The following is a 19,370-nucleotide window of genomic DNA, read 5'->3' on the forward strand; positions in this document are numbered from 1 at the left end:
GCGCGCGCGCGCCGCCCCCCTCCCCCATCGCGGCGCGGGCGAGGCGAGGCGAGGCGGACACACGGTCACGTTTCGTTTCTCCTCGTTTCCCAGGTGCCGAAGGGCGGCTGCCGATCCGGCTCCCCCTCCGGCCGCTCGGACCCCGCGCGCCCGGCTCGGAGGCGCAGAAAGCGGAAGAGGAGCCGGCCCCGGCCGCGCGGAGCGGAGCGGAGGCCGATGGCGGAGCTGGGCAGCCGCGGGGCGGGTGGCGGCGCAGGGCAGCCCGCGTCGCCGGGCGCCGTCCAGGGGAAGGTGGCTTTCAAGGCAGGCGATGGGGAAGGCGGCGGCGGCAGCAGGAGATCCTGCCTGAGCAGCGGCGTCTCCAACGGGGACTGCGCCCTGGGGGGAGCCGGAGACGAGCAGGCAGCGGCCGCGCCCGGTAGCCCCGGTTGGGAGAGGGGCTGCGGCGGGAGCCAGCAGCGGGAGGGCAAGTCCGGCATCCCCCGCCGGAGCAGCATCATCAAGGTAGGGGCTGCCTTTGTGTCCGTGCGCGGCGGGCACGGGCTGGGCTCCGCTGCCATGCACCTGTGCCCGGCAGGGTTGGGGGCCCGGCGATGCGGCAGGTGGTGGGGGAGGCGGGCGCCCTCGCTGCGGCAGCCCCGGACACCTGGCCGTAGGTGGCTCACCCCGGAGCGGCCACCCTCACATGGGCTCGCCCCCCTGGGGCTCTTGCCTGCTGCTGTTGCCACCCGGAGAGGCAGGGAAGGACTGTGTTGTGGTATGGCAACCCCCAGAGAAAGCGCTTGGGAATTTCAGAGCGTGACCGTTATGCAGATACGGATATTTTCTCCCTTAAACCCAGGGGCCTTGGAGAGATGTCAGTTTGTTTTGGAGCTACAGAACATCATGTAGCCAAGAGAGAGGTCTCAAGCTCTGGAAAACCCCAGTCTGTTTGTACAATAGCATATGCAAAGGGAGGAGGAAGCACATTCTTTTATTTCAAAATGCAGAGAAGTGCCTTTCAATGAGACCGTTAAAAATCACTGGTTTTGTTGTCCTTCTGTCACATTTTCACGTTTGCCCAGTAAATAGGACTCTGAAATTACACTGTGTGAGTGTTGCAGCTCAGGTGATAGTGAGGTGAGGTTGGAAAAATCTAGCCCAGGTAGAGCATACTTCGAGCAGTGCTACGGACCACAGTACCTTGGTTTAACAGCCAAGGGGAAAACAAGGACAGTCAGCGGTGAAATGCAGTTGACAGCCATGCACCCACCCTTCCTGTCAGAGCAGTGATGCTGATAGGGGTGTGCATGTGCATGTGGTGGAGAAACTGCAACAAAAGGAGAGAGGCAGCTGAACTCTGGGTTGGCCTAATTTCCCCTCCCTCAGTTGGATCTGCTAAGAAATATTTTGATCCAAGCCTGCAATTGATTTTCTAACCCCATTATATCCTTGGGTAGCCCAAAGAAGGATATCACATTGCCTGCTGCATGCAACATGCGGTCATGATGTTATGTTTTCAGTGTGTCATTTGTTTACACACAGCCAGCTCATGCTCTTGCAGGCACCAGAGAGGCACATGCAGTTTAAAGGCACAATATACTAAAATGAGAGAGCACAAAATATGGAAGTATTAAAATGGATGTTATACATAAATGGCACATTTTAGATGCAGCTTCTTATTAGATGCATCATTTTTAATGTGACCTGCTTTAAAGGCTTCTGTTTTTACAGAAATTGCTTTAGCAACTTCAAGCTCTATCACTTATTGATAATTTTTCATTTTTAAAGCTAATTTGGATACTAAGATGTTTATATTCAAGTACTGATTTATAACGTATTTTATATTGCAGTTCTCATAATTAAGATCTGAGATGAAAATTCTAGTAATCACCAATGGTTTTGAAGGTTATTTGCCCCATATATTTTCAGTTGGGGGAAAAAAGTATGTCTGTAGAAGTCTTGACTTACAGAAGTGTTGAGTTCTCTTCCTTTTATTGACTTCAGTATGGTTCACAGGTAGTTTAGAAACTGCATTGCTAGTGTAGGTACCTAACTTGTTAGGTGCCAAAGTCTGAATATTTGTCTTCAGTATTTAATATTAATCTTTAGTTTGCTAGAGTTGTGTGCCTAATCTTGCATAGATAAAGTCAGTATACCTATTTTGACTATTTTTTCTTTGAATTTTAGTGCCATATTTTTATACGAAAATATAGGATTGTTATTTTAATGGCATTTGAGTGCTGATGGAAAATCTCAGAAAACTCTTGTGCTACAGGAGGTGCGGCTTTCTATCTTAGCATAATCTATTTGAAGCACAGAACTATGTTAGTGGAGCTGGCTGTAGGGATAGTAGTACTTGGACACACACAATAATTGCTGGAACACCTAGACATTGTCCAAGTGCTGTGTTTTGTCTGCTGAACACTGCCAAAACTGAATTATAATCAGTAAGTTGACATTCATTTAACAGTCCCAGTTAAGATGTAGTTTTTGGAAGTGCATGTCTGTACAGGAAAATTGGGAACACAAAAAAAGCGGTGCTTCAGAAGCCATTATGGTAGGTAGCGATTCTCAATCTCTCTGTTGTCTTTTTCCCTCTTTTCCTTTTTTTGAAATCTGTTCTTTTCTCTTTTTTGTTTGTTCTATGTTTTTACATCTGTTGGTTTGGAATTTCTTGTGCTCATGTTAACAAGGATTCTTTGTCAATCAGGATAAAGCTGTATGTTAGCTAGAGATTGAACTGTCCATTATAAGCTTGATATGCTTGAGGAGGTGAGCAGAGTGCTGCCCAAAAAGAGATATCATCTTAAGGGGTTGGTGACTGCTCTAGATTACTGCCAAAGGCATGTGAGTTGCACCCGTGTTAAAGATTGCTGCAGGAGTAAATGAAGGCAGAGTATTTTTCTAGCACAACCTGCTGCTGTACTTAAATCTGTTGGGCACAAATGTGGGGCTACGAAAGGATGTCTGTTCATACTTGCTGCACCCTTATTTACTTTTCCCTTTCCTCTTTACCCTCCCATTCTCCAGTATTCAAAAATAAAATATCTAGGATTATCCCACATAATTTTTTCCCCAAATGTCACTTTGCTATTTTGCTATTTTGGTGGGCCTTGGAGATGTCCTAACTTTAGACATGTATTTTTTGAGCTTAAGTAGCTTTCTTCTTTGCAAAGAGAATAAAATGCATTCACAAACATTCCAGAATACTCCATTTTGCATTACCAGCCTAAGGTTTTCTGTACATTTATTTTAAATATAGAGGTTCATTACTAGTGAATTCTTATTTCTATCCCGAATGAATCAATTTTGTGCCTTAGCTCTGTTATCTTCTTCCATTGGACCTGTACCTGGCTGTCTGTCTTTTTGTGATCGTTTTTCATTCGTATTTTTTTCACCTGGAGCTAAAAGAAAATAAAACAAAAAGGTAAATGCGTTGGAGCATGTACATATTTCTGAATAATGTATACTTTTGCAGTATCTCCAGTAATCTATGTAATTATAGAAGCTAGCAACTTGTCAGTGCTGCAAGGCTAGACAATACAAGACCTGACAATGCTAGATAGATGTATTGTGTTAGGGTGGGTGCTGAAGTAATGAAATAAGAGGAGATGTACAGAATCTGGAAGGGAGTTATTGTGGAGGTTGTAAAGGGAGGGGGGAATTGAGGTCTGGCATTCTTTGAGTAGTTTTGACAGGCCTTCTCTAAGGGTATAGACTGAGGTAACAGTTCCATCAATATGAAGGGATAGGGATAAAAGCTGTTACATTGCATCTGCTGCCGCTAGATGATTTTGTACGGCAAAACTACTGCTTCAACTTCATGCTTTTCTAAGGTTGGCTAGCAAGGAAACAATTTAGCTAACTTGTATTACTACAGGTAGTGCAGTTAGATCATCATAACAGCTGAGGTGCACTGCAGTAGCTCCCCCCTTCCCTTTTACAGCAGTTAGAGTACGTTTGTCTGTATTGTAAGTATATTTAGCAAGGGTGGGATTCCACGTTTCTTTGATTCTGTATACATTTATCTCTGTGGTGATGAGCTGTTCTTTTTTTGACTGCTAGCTTATACAGATCCGAATTCCACTGCTCAGTTTTCTGTACAAACTTACTCTTTGAAGCTCATGATTTTACAGAAATGGTAACCACTGCAGTTCTTACAAAGAGCAAAGGGAGGAATTTAAGCTAACCTTCATGGATAAATAACATAGACCGCATCTACCCCTCACCTGAGCTGCCTGATTATTGGCAGCCTTGCAGCATAAGCGTCAGGGTCACTTTATCTTATTACAGTGCCAACAAACAGGAGGTGATAAGGCCTTCAATTTGTGCAACCTCGGGAGCACCTAGTGCATTCTGAATAAATATTTTTTGTTGTATCAAGTACAGCGTAAGAGACATAAATACTCTTAACAAGCTCTACAACTGGGATACTTTTAAGAATTGTAGTACATTTCCTTCCCGTGATTTACTTAAGAATTTCAGACTAATTTCTTAGTAGATCTGGACCTCTGGTAATCTGGTGGTACCTGGGATAGATTGGTATGTTATCTCATGCCTTGGATCTAAATCTTGCCATTCACTAAGGTAGTAGTAGTGTTAGAAAAAAGTGCTGCTTCAGTTTTAGAAAAAAGACAGACCTCTTAGTGATGACCAGTTGAGGTCTTTAAGTTGTCCCTGCTCAGTCAGATCTTCCACATTTATAATTATTTTCCTAATTTTTTCCTAAAGTATAATTGTGCATAAGGATGTTTCTGTGTGAATGCAAGACTGAAAGTTGTTCTCCTTAGCTAGAATAACCCAATCTTTTGTATTGTAGACTCTTTATTTTTCCATTATAGGAAAGGAAGAATTAAGGAGACCCTTTAAGTGAAATGGACACATTATCATATATTTTCAGTTTCTGGCCCTGTGGCTGAAAGGTGGTTTGCTTGCTGGTACCAGTTTGATATCTTTAAAGCTGATCAGTTTTTTTAGAGCTCTTTAGGCTTGCAGTTAGGCAATCAAAATGTAGCTTCCTATCACAAGCTATTAGCTGGCCTCCCCTCCTGCCAATGTCTTTATTTCTCTTAGGTGCTTTATGGCAGATAGTGTCATTCATCCAGATGGCCAGGTCATACCTATAAAGCTCCCACCGAAGATCTAATTACTACTTTTTAAACTTTCTGTACTTCCCACTATTAGATACTTTTTTTCCTCTCCCCCTGTGAACCTGCATGGGATGATGAAAAACAACAGCAGTATTATCTTTATTTAAGTTTTTCCTTGTATCACCTTCCACTCAATAACAAGGCAAAATCCTGCATAGTTACAAATAATAGAAATACCAAGAATTGTAAATGAGCTAAAATCTCTATTTTTTTTCCGTCGTGAAACTTAAAAAAAATAAAATTTAGGTGAGGTGAAAGGCACCTGGCTAAGGTACAGCAATGTCAGTCTTAACCTGTGGTGGGCCACACCTAATACCCACATAAAACAAGCATCATGTTACAAAGTGCAGGAAGGTTTTCTCCCAGTTTGTTAAACACATATATTCTTATTTTATTCTATAAACAGTTCTGATCAAAATATTGTCAAGGCTTTTGCAGTATTTTAAAAACAACAAAAAGAAACTGTACATATATTGGTGCAATTCCCCCAAGACTCCATCTCAAGAGAAAATCTATTTATCTCTGCCTGAATGTGAAAATATTTAGAAAAGCTTGTGTTCAGTGGCAGCAGAGTCAGCAAAAGATTTAAAAGAATTAGTGTGGACGTATAACTTTTTTGTCTACTCCCACAATAGGTCGAAAACCAACAAGGGGAAAATTGGATTTTTTTTTTAGGTATAGTTGCAGTATAACCAGGACATTTTAGGATTGCAGATATTATATTACTTCACCATAACCTTTTTTCTAAATGAAGGTTTGAGTATGAGGGACATAGGCAAGATTATCATTATCAGGACATTTTCCTGAGGAGGGCTCTAGCATCTTTAAAATAAACTGTCATACATAGCTTTTAGTGAGTGTTGATGGGTTTTCCACCCAAAATGAGGCTTTGTGTATCCCTACTAAATTTTGAGTGAAAGACAAGGGTCAAATTGTAGGCAGTTAATCGGAGTTCTTCAAGCACTTCTGGATCTTCATTGAGCAAAACTGGCTGAAATTCAGTGAAGGAAATTGGTCACTTTCCCCCTCCCTTCCTGATGTAGAATTTATTCTGTGGGTACAGTCAATCCAGTCTAGATTCACTCAGCCTTTCTATGAAAAAAATAGCAAATTCTTCATAGCAGTAAATACTGTGATTCACACAAACAGCCAGATTCACCAGGCTGGGCACTGCTTGGAACAGTTCCACTGACTGACTTTTGCAGATGCTGTGGTGAAGGAATAGAGAACCTTCTGTGTCTCCTTCTCAGCTTCGGGATACGCTTTCCAATATTTATATAGTGATTGGTTTAGTTTGGAATATGATTTCTGCCACCAGAGTTCTGGCCTCCTCTCTAATCACTTTGTGATGTAGATGATCATACTAGTGTGGCCCAAGAGACAAGCCATCATTTCTGGAGGGTGGCAGTTGTTGTGCTAAAAATAGTGAAAAGAAAACATGTACCTTTTGTGCTGCAGCAGAGATCAGGAGTGTCAAAAGAAGATACCAAAGAGTTCTCAGATTTCTTAGTTTATTTGTGCCAAGAGATTAATCCTAACTTTTTAAATTTTGAACTTAGTCACAGAATTTGATCAGTAGACTTTTGAAAACGAGTTTTGTACTGAGAGCCTTAAACAGCAAACTGTATGTGTAATGATAGGGAACATTTTTTATTAAGATTGTCCATTGCTTTCTATTGTAAGTCTATTTTCAGTTGTTCCCAACTTTGCAAAACTTTAAGTATTGGGCTGAAATTTTCTGTGGTGGTGCTTTGCCCGCATAAATAAAACACTTTGACATTTTTCTTTGAGCTGTTCTAATACCACATGCAGTGGAGTAAGGATATGTCATTTTCCAGGCAGTGGCCTTTTTGTCATAAATGTATCCTTTGCTGTCCCTGTGAAAATCCACTCAAATTAAGAACAAAATCTTAGTTTGCACATGCTCAGTATAGAATTATTTTGATTTGGCAGTGAGAACCTTTGAAGAGCCCATCCTTATTAAATATACTTAAAACTTCAGCAACTCCTAGCACTGTCCTAGTTAAGACTGCACCTGTCTTCCTTGCTCTGAGCAGCAAAATACATCCCATCCACCCTAGGGCAGGAGGTTGGACTTTGTGTGATGGATGCTCCCAGCTGCTGTGAGTTGGGGTGGTGCTAGAACTGAGTGGAACTTTGTATCATCTGTGTTGTCTTCCTCTATCTCTTCTCTCCTCCTCCCTTTCCCCTCCTGTTTGGTGCTCACATCATGCAGAACAATAATCTGTTGTATTGAAATGCAGAAGGGACACCAAAATAGGTGAGGATGAAGGGAAAAGATAGATTTAGAGCAGGAGACTTGGACTAGATGGACTAAAACTTTGATTTAGTAATGGGTAGGCACGGAGCCTGGCTGGAAGATAGAAGGATTAGGAAAAAGGGACTGGGAGCAAGTGGTAGAAAGGGGGGAGGAGACTGGTAGCCTGTATGCTGAAGGGAGCACTAAGCCCAGATGAAGATTTTAGGGCAGTGGAGGAGAGGGGTGCTAGAACTGGCTGGACAAAAAGGATAGTACATATCCACTGTGTAGGTAAAATGGAGGAGAGGAGATGGATTTGAAAAAGAAGTTACGGGGGGATAAATTGGGTAAGTAAAAGGGGTGGGTGGAGGAGAATAGATCTGAGAGTAATTGAGCTGCAGGATGGATCCAACAAGGAGTTGGGAGAACCTGGGATCAGCTGGTATGGTAAATGGGTAAAGATAGAGAGAGTCAAGCTTTATCCAGCAAGTAGAATTAGCCAGGCAAGAAAAACTAGCATTGCATGAGGCTTCTGAGACAGGGACTATGCAGAAAGGGAGAATACAGTTGGGTCTGTACAGGGAACTGTGGGTGGGAAATAGACTGGGAGTGGAGAAAAAGATGTCATGTTTGAGGGGAACAGGCAGAAGACTCTTGGTTTACTGAAGTGGATACTTTGCTCCCGATCCTGGAACAGAATCCAAGATTCCCAAATTATGCCATTCCTCTTCTGTGTGCAAGTGTCTGTGAAGCCTTCTGATAATGTGTATTCTCATCCCCCTCTAGTGCTACCACATGTAGAATTTGATGCCCTACCACTGCTATGAATTACTTCAACTTTGCCCCAGGTGACTGTCAATGTGATACCATATTTTGAATGCTCAAAAGTTAGGCACAATCAGTCTTTGCCCATGAAACTTACTGTATTTTCTGCAGGACGCCAGGCTCATTCCGTACACAAGATGGAGCTGCTTACAGGATCAATCACAGTCGTGTAGTTAAGGAAGCTATAGTCTAGGATTCCTGCCTCATTTGGTGTAGAAGCAGTAATGTGTGTAGTGAATAAGACTGTAGATTATGAAAAGAAAAAGGAGCCTTACGGTTAAGTGTTCCCCTGGAGAATCAGACTCTGTTTTTGTTTTTGTCACAAAGCTCCTTTGATGTAAGACAAGTCTTTTAAGACAAACTTTTCACCTTTGTTCACTAAATGTGTTATTTCCTGGGTGCCTAGTAGTATAGGGCCTGTTTTGCACAAGTGCTGAGCATTCTCACAGCTGTCTCTGAAAACAACAGTTGTGTACTGAATTCATAAAATGCTTTATGGTAAGCGTCCTGAAAAATCTTAGCTTTGATGCCTCAAATTGGGCATCCAAAATTAATAGACAGAATTTGACCTTAGTCTGTCTCTACTTTCCCACCTGCAGTGTGGGAATACAGTACACCTATACCTGGGCATTATGAGAATTAATGTTGCTGATTAATTTGATGCTATAGTCATATTTGTAATAGAATAGAGCCCATAAGAAAATTAATTGTTTTCCTTTCAGCTTTGGTTTGAATAGTTTAGAGTAAATAAGGCCACACAGTGAACAGTGAAGAGAAAATGAGTTAAGTAAATGTTTTTGCTCACTGAATGAGGAAGAGGTTCTGTGGTGAAATATTGTATGATCTGGTAATTAAAAACTGGATCACAGTGAATATGCACAAAGGGGCTGAATTCAGGTTGCCTAGCCAGTTTTAATTTTGTCATTTTCTGTCTTTTAAGTGCTTTGCAGCCTTGCAACCTAATTGACCTTAAGTCTTTCTATTATACAGTTCATGTATACATATAACAAACATTAAAATCACTAGTGCTTTCTTATTGGAAAAGGAAGATTTATGGGTTTGATATGAAATATACTTCTTATTTCAATGAAAGCTCCCTTTGAGTTCCAGAAAGTTAAAGATACAACTAAGGGATCATATATCTTGGTCTTGTCTTGACCAACAGGGAAGAACTGGTGGGGGATGTGAAGGCAGGAAGCAATCGGAATATGATAGAATTCATAATCTGAGATGAAGAAAGCATGAAATCAGCAGATTTAAGACACTGGACTTAAAAAGGCAGATTTTAACTGTCTTGAGGTAGTAAGCATGGTGCCATGGGAAGACAGACTGAAGGATAAAGGCACTGAGAGGGGCTGGAAGCCTCTAAAGGAGGACACCCAACAGTACTGAACCCCCACAACAAGAAGCTAATCAGACATGATGGAAGCACAAGGGGAAAAGCAGATGGCTGCACAAGGAGCTTATAGTATGCCTCAAATGCAAAAGGAAAGCATAAAGGCAATGGAAAGATGGCCAGGTCACCAAGGAAGCATACCAAGAAATAGAAAGAACTTACAGGGATGAAAACAGGATGTCAGAAGTAATAAATGAGCTGTACCTGGTGAGTGTAAATGAGGACAATAGGAAGAGGTTCTATAAATATGCTGGCCAGAGAAGAGAGACCAAGGAAGTTGCGAGTCCACTGTTAAATAGCCAAGGTGGACTCTAAACAGAAGATGCAAAAAAGATGGACCTCAACAGTTACTTTGCTTACAGTCGTCACAAAATAATTAAACTGTAGGGTATTTGGATAATAAAAATTGCCTGGATAAAGGAAGGTGACAGACTGAATGAGGAGACAAAAAAGGAAGAACTGAAGAACTTTTGATGGGTCTGAATGAAGTAAGGTCAGCAGGGCCTGAGGAGCTTCATCCCAGGGTACTGAAAGAATTTGCAGAGGAGATCTCAGAGCCCTTGGCAATAATATGTACAAAGTCATGGGAAACAAGTGAGGGAGAAAGAAAAACCTGGGGAGCTATAGAGTGGTAAGCCTCACCATGATGCCCAGGAAATTACTAGATCATATCATAAGGAAGAGTATTTGTAAGTGGATGAAGAAGAAAAGGCTGATCATGACTAGCCAGCATGGATTTGCTGTGAACAAATTGTGCCAAAAAATTGGTCTCTTTTTTACAAAAATAATTAGTTGAGTAGATGAAGAGAATGTAGTGGATATAGTGTATCTGGGCTTCAGCCAGGCTATTGACAAGGTTCCACATGACCTTCTCATAAACAAATTGGAGAAATAGAGACACAACTAATATAAGGTGGATAGACAACTGGGTCAATAGCCACAAGCATAGGGTAATTATAAATGGATCCATGCCCGAATGGCAGGAGGTTTTAAACTTAGTGGAGCTGGCTGTAGGGATAATAATACTTGGACACACACAGTAATTGCTGGAACATCTAGACATTGTCCAAGTGCTGTGTTTTGTATGCCAAGCGCTGCCAAAACTGAATTATAAACAGTAAGTTGACATTCATATAACAGTCCCAGTTAAGATCTGTTTTTTGGAAGTGCATGAGAGCTTCTTGAGCAAATTTGCAAATGACACAAACATGGGAAGGTTTATGAATACTTTGGAGGACAGGAGAGCAATTCAGAAGGATCCTGACAGATTGGAAAGCTGGGCTGGAGCTAACAGAATGAAGTTCAATGCTGACAGATGCAAGGTGCTGCACCCCAGGAAGAATGATAAATAAAATTAAAAACACAGATGCAAAATGGGTGACAGCTGGTGTAATGACATCACTGTGAAGAAGGATGTACGCATCTTGGGGAATCAGACTCAATATGAGTCTGCAGTCTGAGTTTTGTCCCTCCATTTAGGGTCAGACAGATTTCCACATTTGTGGTCAGAAAGGCATTTTAACTCCATGGTCTGATTGATATGGACTGTGCGGAGGGGGGCGCGTGGTTGCCTTCATCTCTAGGGCATGGCGCTTTCCACAGCCTATTTTAACAATCCTTGGAGCAGGACACTGACTGCCATTGTCCCCCTGCTTTACATGTGGCAGGCTGGGGTGATATGCCTTCTAGTTGTGTGACAAGTTTTTGGAATAGGTTAGACAAGAATTTGTATGGGGTAGTTTGGTTAAGTATGATCCTTCCTCAAGTGGAAGGTGGGACTGGATGACTTCCAGAAGTCCCTTCCAGCCCTATTTTTCTAGGATTCTCTTACTTTAATTCAGTTTTGTAGCAGGACATATGTTTTTAGTGGGTAGTTCCGTGTTTACACTCCTACTCCCACAAAAGTCAGCCCTCCAAAATTGGGGTGCATGTCATAAGTAGTGAAGCTGATTTTTTTTCTTTGCTGGAATAGAAACATGGAGGAGACTTTGCCTTAAGATGGCTGCTATGCTTCTTCCTCTCCTGGCCTCAAGGAAGGAGAGGGTGTTCACTGTGCTAACGCTCTCACAGTCACAGTCTCTACAGTGGTCAGTATTCAGCCATGATTGGAAAAAAAACTTTTTTCTTCATTCTGCATTCCTAAAACGAGATGCATATCTTACTTGGGGGGTTGTGCTATGCAAGAAAATAAAGTTTTTGAAGAAAGTGTGTATGTGGGTTGGTATATAAATGGGGTGGCCATATGTGCTAGTTTAGCCAAGACAGTCCCAGATTTCAGAGGCTGGTGTGGACTGGCTGTTGAGCATTATAATAGGTGCCCTGGAAACAGGGGTGCAGGTTTCAGTCTGGATGGGAGTGCAAGCAGTGTGGATTGCCTTGCAGGCGGGTAGGCAGGCATGCCTGTCCATCATGCTGCCCAGCCCGGCTGACTTGTGAGAGCATAGGTGGGGCAGCAACCTTGATTTCCTTATGGTCGGCCTATGTATAAAATGCTTTGCCTCTAAAACTGCATGGTGTTTAATTTCATATTTTTGGATCTGACCATATTAATCCAGAGGGGTTAATATAGGAAATAGCAAATAACTGGATGAAAAAAATATTTTTCATGTGATTATTTGAAATAACTGTCATATTTGAGGTCAGCTGCATGGTTTAAATTTTCATTCTTTTCGTATTCTTATACTTGAAAATATCTGGTTACACCATGCAGTGAAACATAGAGCTTACTGGGAACATTGTATTAGCTCTTAAGGAGGACAAGAAACTTAACCCACTAAAAACACTATTTATTTGGAATCTTATAAGCCATTAGTACTATTGTTTTTCTATGCATGTGTTGTCCAAAATGTTTTTACTTTATCTTGATTTCCTTACCATCAATTTTTTGAAGACATTTGTTTTTCAAATGGAAATTTTGAGAGAAATCAATGCTCCAGTTTGTAATGGGTGTTTATATAATGAGATTGTGAACGTGTCTGATAGTGAAGCAAAAAGAATAATGGGCACGTGAAAGTGCAGTGGGTGTGTAGATATGTGTGGTATGGTGTGTATGGGGAGGACTTTTTTTTCTTCAGAGACTGTTTTCTGTATTGGCTTTAGTTACAGAGATGACTTAAAAGCTGCTAATGTTCTAAGCAGTGAAACTCCTTAATTAACACTTAGTAAGAAATTTTAGATTTGTTTTTTTGGGGCAGCATGAGGGTGGCAGGCAATAATTCCACTTTCTCTCGTATTTCACCTCATCAAAAGTTTCTTCCTTATTCTGATATATATTTTTGTCTGAGTAGGACAATTTGTTTAATTTTTTCTCACGCACTGTCTATCTGTAATTTGGATGCTGAAGCTCAAGACAGTCCCATGAATCTGAATAGGAGTTCTGTGCCTAGATACTGTTACGGGATCTTGGCCTAAGATCTTTTACTCAATATTGTGTACAAATGTTCTTTAATCAAAGTGACCTAATTGTCTGGCTTAAAGAGATACATTCAGAATTAAAGCTGAAGTCTTTATTCAGCTTTTAATAATGGTTAATTTTGTACCCCATTTGTATTGCTCATTTATGGTAAAAAGTTGTACGTAAACTGTGCCTCTCTTCTTGTTAGAGTATAACAGCTCCATTGTTAACTTTCTGACCTGGCTTGTCCTATTTTTATTCTTTTAAGTGGCCAGTAGTCACATTACTCAGAAGTGACATTACAGCCTGTGAATTCAGGCTTTTCTAACAGGCAGTCAGTAACTTTCTTTTGGGAACATGTTTTCTTTTCTATCAACTATTACGCATATACCATGGACATATTGCAGAAAGCTTTTAAAAATAACTTATTTTTCTTAATTTTTTTAATTAATGTGTTACTTTTTTTGTATCTATAGTAACTGGCTTCACGGATAGAAGGTTTTCCTTAAATAACTTTGTCTTGTGGGAGAGAAGAATTATAGTTTCAGAAACCTCTTAACCTAGCTTTTTGTGCATCATAACTGATATTTCCAGGGAGAGTGTACTATTATACATCATTTGTCCAAGTATACTTTTGGGGGAGGAGGAATAAAGCCTTCATTGCCCAGGTATTTTAGGAAAAGCTTGTAAATGTCTGGAGTTTGGAATGTTAAGTCTTGGCAGAAAAGAAATGGGCAGAGTACAAATGAAATGGAGAAAAGCATTTGGTGAATTTAGTTTGTCACATGGTTTTGCATCTCTTGTATTGCTATTGTCATTACAGATGTATGTTGGAATGTGTGTATTTGATCTTTTTTTTTCCAGTTTAAATGAGGATAGTTTGTGGGCTTTGTTTGAAGGATAAATTCAGATCCTGGGCTTTTTTTTAAAGACCGAACTCCAAATCCTGTAGATTTTATTTCATTTTATTATGGAAACTTTGAAAGACCTTTACATAGTGTAGACTCTTAAAAGAACCTTTCTGGGTTTTTTCTATCCAACCTCAAAATGAAAAGTAAGCAAGGGAGCACATCTTACAATGAAATTTATGTTGTCTTAACATCCTGGCAAAAAAAGTTACAATGATGGCGATGCAGGCAATATTGGGAGTCTGCTATGTGACTATCAACCTCTCTATATTTTTAATACAAACAACAAGAAGAAAAACTTAATACTCTTGCAAAATATAAACATACAACATAACTTATCACTGTGATTTTTGCCGCTAATTAGAGTGATACCTTATGACAGGTTTTGAAAATCATTTAATTCGAAAACTGTTCCCTAAACCTTGTCTCCTTCTTTCTCAATTACAAAGATGATAATTTGCAAGCATAACCATTATTTTGTATACCTTAATTTTTACAGTCTATTGTATTGCAGCAAACAAACATGCTCCTGTGTATTTCCTGTTTGAAAGATCTAAATCTGCTCCCATTGAAGCCAATGCAAAGTTTTGCCATTGGTTGAGGGAGAAGGAAGCAAAAGATTGAACTTGAAGATTTACTAGTAATCCTTAAGAGTGGATCAATGTGATATAGCTTCTTATTTCTAATTAGGGGAGCTTTCATTTTTTGAAGATACATGTTTTTTAAGGAAGATGGAGCTTATAAACCATGTAGCTTAAAAATCCTATTTGATTGTATTTTTGTGGGGTTTAAAAAATATATATTTAGCATCTTATTCATCCAAATATGAGTTTGTGCCTTTGGACTGCTGTGGGACCCAATGGAGTGCACTTATGGTTTTTGGTTTTTAACAAAAACTGTAATATTTTTAGATCTTGGTACACTCCATTTTCTTTGTTTAGCGAGTAAGGATATTAGCACTTTTTAACAGTGAACCTGTGTAGCTAGCAAGCAGTCTATACAAGGACAGTGATATCAGTCTAGGATTTGCCTGTTTCCATCTGATAGAAGGGTATGTTATTAAACACTCTTGACTGATCTAGATGCCAAATTACAGAACAAATTGCTTTTCCAGAAGGGTTAAGATAGAAGTAGGTAACATTAGCCCCTGGATTGGAGTGTCTCAGAGTTCAGCTGAATACTTTCAGACTTTGACCTCCCAAAACTGAGAGGCTCAAAGGAAATAGGCAGCACATTGGGGTGGGGTGAGCATAGAGACTTCTGAAGGTGGAAGAGCAGTACACATTGGCACAATCTGGGTTATGCCAACAAGTTTGACTTCTAGGCTTTGATTAGCTGAGGAAAGACTATGACCCAGTGTTTTGAGTCTTACTAGACTGATAGTGTTAAATAAAACAAGCAAGTTCTAAAAGTTACAAAGTACTTTACAATATGTGGTATGTTCAAGTATCTTCCTGTTACTATTTTTTGGAAACTACAGTCATACCATAGTAGACTGGATGCACTATCACACTTATAAAGGAATCAGAAGCAAAGAAAGGCAAGGGGTGGACTTCTGTTTCCTCTTGCATGCTTAAAAAGCAGGTATCTAGCTTGCTAAGTGGGTGTTACATTCAGGAACTGATTCTACTTCCCCCACACTGGCCAGGCAGGCATGTGGCTACATATACCTGCCCATTGTGGCTGTGTATGTTCATCTAAGCCAGCGGTTCTGAACCGGGGGTACATGTACCCCCAGGACGTACGTGAAGCCTCATCAGGGGATACATGAGATATATTTCATACATTGTCTAACACAGGTTGAAGCGCCTACAAAATTAATTTCCCATTGAAAGGGGGTACATGAAGTCTCACTCTTAGACCAAAGGGTATGTTGACTGAAAAAGGTTCAGAACTGCTGATCTAAGCCATGGAAATAGAGCAGGCCAGAAGTCTATGACTAATGGATGTTAAATGCTGGACAGGGATGACAGTATCAACACTCCGGTAAGTGAGTGGTTAAAACACTTACCTAAAAAACAGTAGGAGTTCTAGGGCTTCTCCTCCCCATCCTTGCCTAGAGGCACTTTGAAGCTGCATTTCTCTGACTTTCTACCAGACCACAGGTTATGGATTATCCAATTCTCTTTTCACTGCCTTTGAAGTAGGCAGCCAACTGATAGAGCATTTGCAACTCAGTAAGGTGGATGCTGCCTTGGCTTCTAGCCTAGAACCTTGCTTTCAATGGGGCAGAAACTTCCCTGCTATATTATTTTCCATCCAGCGACTAGCGACTCTTAAAAGCAAGGGGACTTGGACAAGGAATTGGCTAATGCATTGCTTGTGGTATAGTGGTTCGAGAGCATTTTGCTGGGAAGTAAGAGAAATGTGGGTTTAAATCTCCAGGGTGGAGGGTGTTGGAACCTGGGTCATTAGTTTCCTGGGCAAACGTCCTACTTACTGAGCTGACAGAGCTTAATCATGAGGCCTGTCTTACCCCTCACCCTTCTTTTTTCCTGGCTTGTACTCAGATATATGTGGATGTGCCTGGCTGGTGCATAGCCAACTGAGCTTGCTCAGTCTCTATGAATATGTTTACGCAGCCACAGTGAAGAGGCAGGGCCAAGAATGCGCAGGAATGCAGCTAGAAAACTGCTATTTAGGTACACAAAGTGAAATAGAAGTCCACCCAAGGCATGCCTTTTCTTCTCCTTTTCCCTACTGTATTTATGAAGATCCTTCCACAATACTTTGTGTGATGTTATAAAGGACTGACCTACACTGAAGGATAAAGAAATCAGCTTTGAAATACAACAGTTTATTAACAGGTTTCATCCTTGTGAAAACAACCAGTGCATTTATAATATATAGCAAATTGCTGATAATCTGGTACAATTTGCCATGACTGCTCAATACCTTTGTTTCACAATTGTTGTTTCTGCTAGAATCCCACTCTATGGCTTGATATCTTTTTGTAAGTAGAATAGGGCAACATTGCCATAGGAGAAGAACTATTATTGGCAGCAGTTTTGTTAGAAAGCATCTGAGGGATTTTAAAATTTTCATTTCTGGTCCAACTTTCATGATTTTTTATTCCTTCTCTTAGCTGTTCTACCATTTTCTAGCCTTGTTTTTTAAACAACTGATTTATTTTCTGTTGTTGGATGTGTTTATCATCCCTATTGAAAAATATCTCTTCCCTTTTCTCCTCAATATTTCTTTCCAGGGTGGCATGAGAAAGACAATCTAGGGCTCTGTATTTCTGGTGCCCTGAGATTTTGAATCCAAAGGATGGTCGGACATCCCTGTCTATTTTTTAAATTCCATTATCCAGCTCTCAAGGATAATATATATAAAAAAAAAAAGTGCTTGGCATTGCCTGTTACTGCAGTGTTTTAATGGTAAATTAAAATTATGAGAGAATGCCATCTAAAAGTTCTTTAATTAAAAAAAAATAAGTTTTTTTTTGTAAGATGCTGTGTTTGGTCTGTGTGTCAATTTAGTGTTTCAACAAAAGAAAGGAATTTGTTTGACTGCCAGAGTCTTTGTTTAGACTGGTCTCTGCCAAGTAGTTGCTCTTGATGATGTTTTCATTGTAGGCTATTGTTTACAGGGGTTACCTAAGGACTCAGTAAACAGAAAAGAAGAAAGCATCATTAACATTTCCATAATTTTTTTAATAATTGGTGGGAAATAAATTTGTTCTCTGTAGTGGAACCCAATATATTGTGTTGTGTCAGTTTCTGTAGTGTTCAGGAACAAAGTGTAATATTTCAGGAACAACCTTAATTTATATTTTATATACAAATTCTTCTATACTGCTAAAAAATTATTACAGTTGTTTCTGTATCTCTACCTTCTGAATACAATGCACTGTATTTGTTGCTACATCTGGTAGTAAAAAGACTGACTAATGTTCTGTTATGGATAAATTGTCTCAGGAAATAGCTTGGATCAATTAAAAATCACTTTAATTCACAGGATGGTTTTTAAACAAGCTTTTTCTAACAGGCCATGTTACATGGGACACTTAGTATGTGTTAAATATGCTTAAAGGTGAGCATCTGCCTGTTTAAGTAAAACACAAGTTTGTGTAATAGCAAAGTTAAAAACTTTTTGTACTGTATTGTATCAAGTAACACATGTTCAGCTTATTCCACAGTTCTTCCTTCCTTTTTGTGTCCTTGTGACAAGGTATTTAACAAACTTCACAGATTTGTTGGACTCTGACAGGCTGCACTGTAAGTGCTTCTGCCTTGACCTCAAATTTGCAACCTTTGGGCTGTCAACCATGCTCCTTAGTGCCTGCACCATCTTAGCCCGGTGCTCCACAATGATAATACAAGCAATTTTCAGCCCTCCAGCATTTCTGATTCAAGGGCTGGTCTATCTACCCATCTAAACTCCATTGCCTGGGGAGTAATCCCAAGGAGCCATTCTTTCCCACTTTCCCAAAGTGGGCCACACTGCTGTTCCCTGCCAAACTGTGCACTGCACCCAGATGACAATGAAAATGATGATGGAGTGCCAGGGAATGCTGTCATCGTTTAGGTCTTGGCACGGTAACTGCCTCTATCACCCCAGAAAAACCAGGTATAGCCATTTTGGGTGGTAACAAAAGCTGTGATCTTTTGGGATTCCAGGTTCCCCTCAGTTCGAGGTCACAGCAGCAGTAGGCTTGGAATACTCATCCAGGTCCCTGGACAGGGTATCATTCTTCAGGAGAAAGCTTGTGTAGCATCATGTCCTTTTTGAAAGTGGGCCAGCATGATGCCCATACCAGCATCATCATCCTTAAAGTAGCACCTCACCAGGCCTAGAAGCTTGTAATGATGCAGCATGGGGTTCCTGTGATTTAGACAGGTCAGGGCAAGGATTTGCTAGGTTTTGCCAGTTGTCATGTCCAGGAAGCCCTTGGAGATTCAATCCCAGCTGGGACAGTCAATCAAGGAGAGATTGGAGATCCCTTGTCAGGCCAAGGTGGATTGGAATTTTCATCCTCAGCAAGACGGTCAGCCAGTTGAAGCTTTTGTCTGCCCTTGGCTGTTTTTGGCTGTTGTCAGAAATATATAAAAACGTCACTCCAGCATGACATGTTCGGAGGCCTGCTTACTGGCCCCTTAGCAGCAGAGCACAAACTGTGCATGTAGGGTTCATAGTAAGCTTCACTGTTTGCTTGCTCAGAACAGGCAACTTTTAATACCGCATAACATTTTACAGATTTAAAGCATACTAAGTGTGCTATGCAGCAATGTCTTTAGGCATCCACACTCAACATTTCTTAAATGTATCTTACAAAAGGCCTAAACTAGTAGTTCAGAGTAGAAGTCCTCAATTTCAAGCTTATAAACTCTTGAAATTCAGAAGACCAAGAGAATATTTTTCTTTGTAGTCTATTACTACCATGCAGTAGAGAGAATGAGACCAGCTTTAAAATATTTGAGTTCAGAGAGATGTGCTTCCCAAATAATTCACC

At 40.6% G+C, this 19,370-nt stretch overlaps 1 protein-coding gene across 2 annotated transcripts in view; it reads left to right on the forward strand.

Annotated features, from left to right (window-relative positions):
* The first annotated feature begins 38 nt into the window (after positions 1–38).
* Positions 39–19,370, forward strand: part of PLCL2 (phospholipase C like 2) — a 183,728-nt gene continuing 164,396 nt past the window's right edge. Inside the window, exon 1 of one of the 2 annotated variants that reach the window (XM_019535712.1) lies at positions 39–504. In XM_019535712.1, the coding sequence (XP_019391257.1) occupies positions 217–504 (288 nt within the window). In that variant the 5' untranslated portion in view covers positions 39–216. The remainder of the gene's footprint in view (positions 505–19,370) is intronic. The other variant, XM_019535697.1, reaches the window with a different exon arrangement.

The sequence above is a fragment of the Crocodylus porosus genome, unplaced genomic scaffold, assembly GCF_001723895.1.
Source record: "Crocodylus porosus isolate Cpor-Errol unplaced genomic scaffold, CroPor_comp1, whole genome shotgun sequence".
Taxonomy (NCBI): domain Eukaryota; kingdom Metazoa; phylum Chordata; order Crocodylia; family Crocodylidae; genus Crocodylus; species Crocodylus porosus.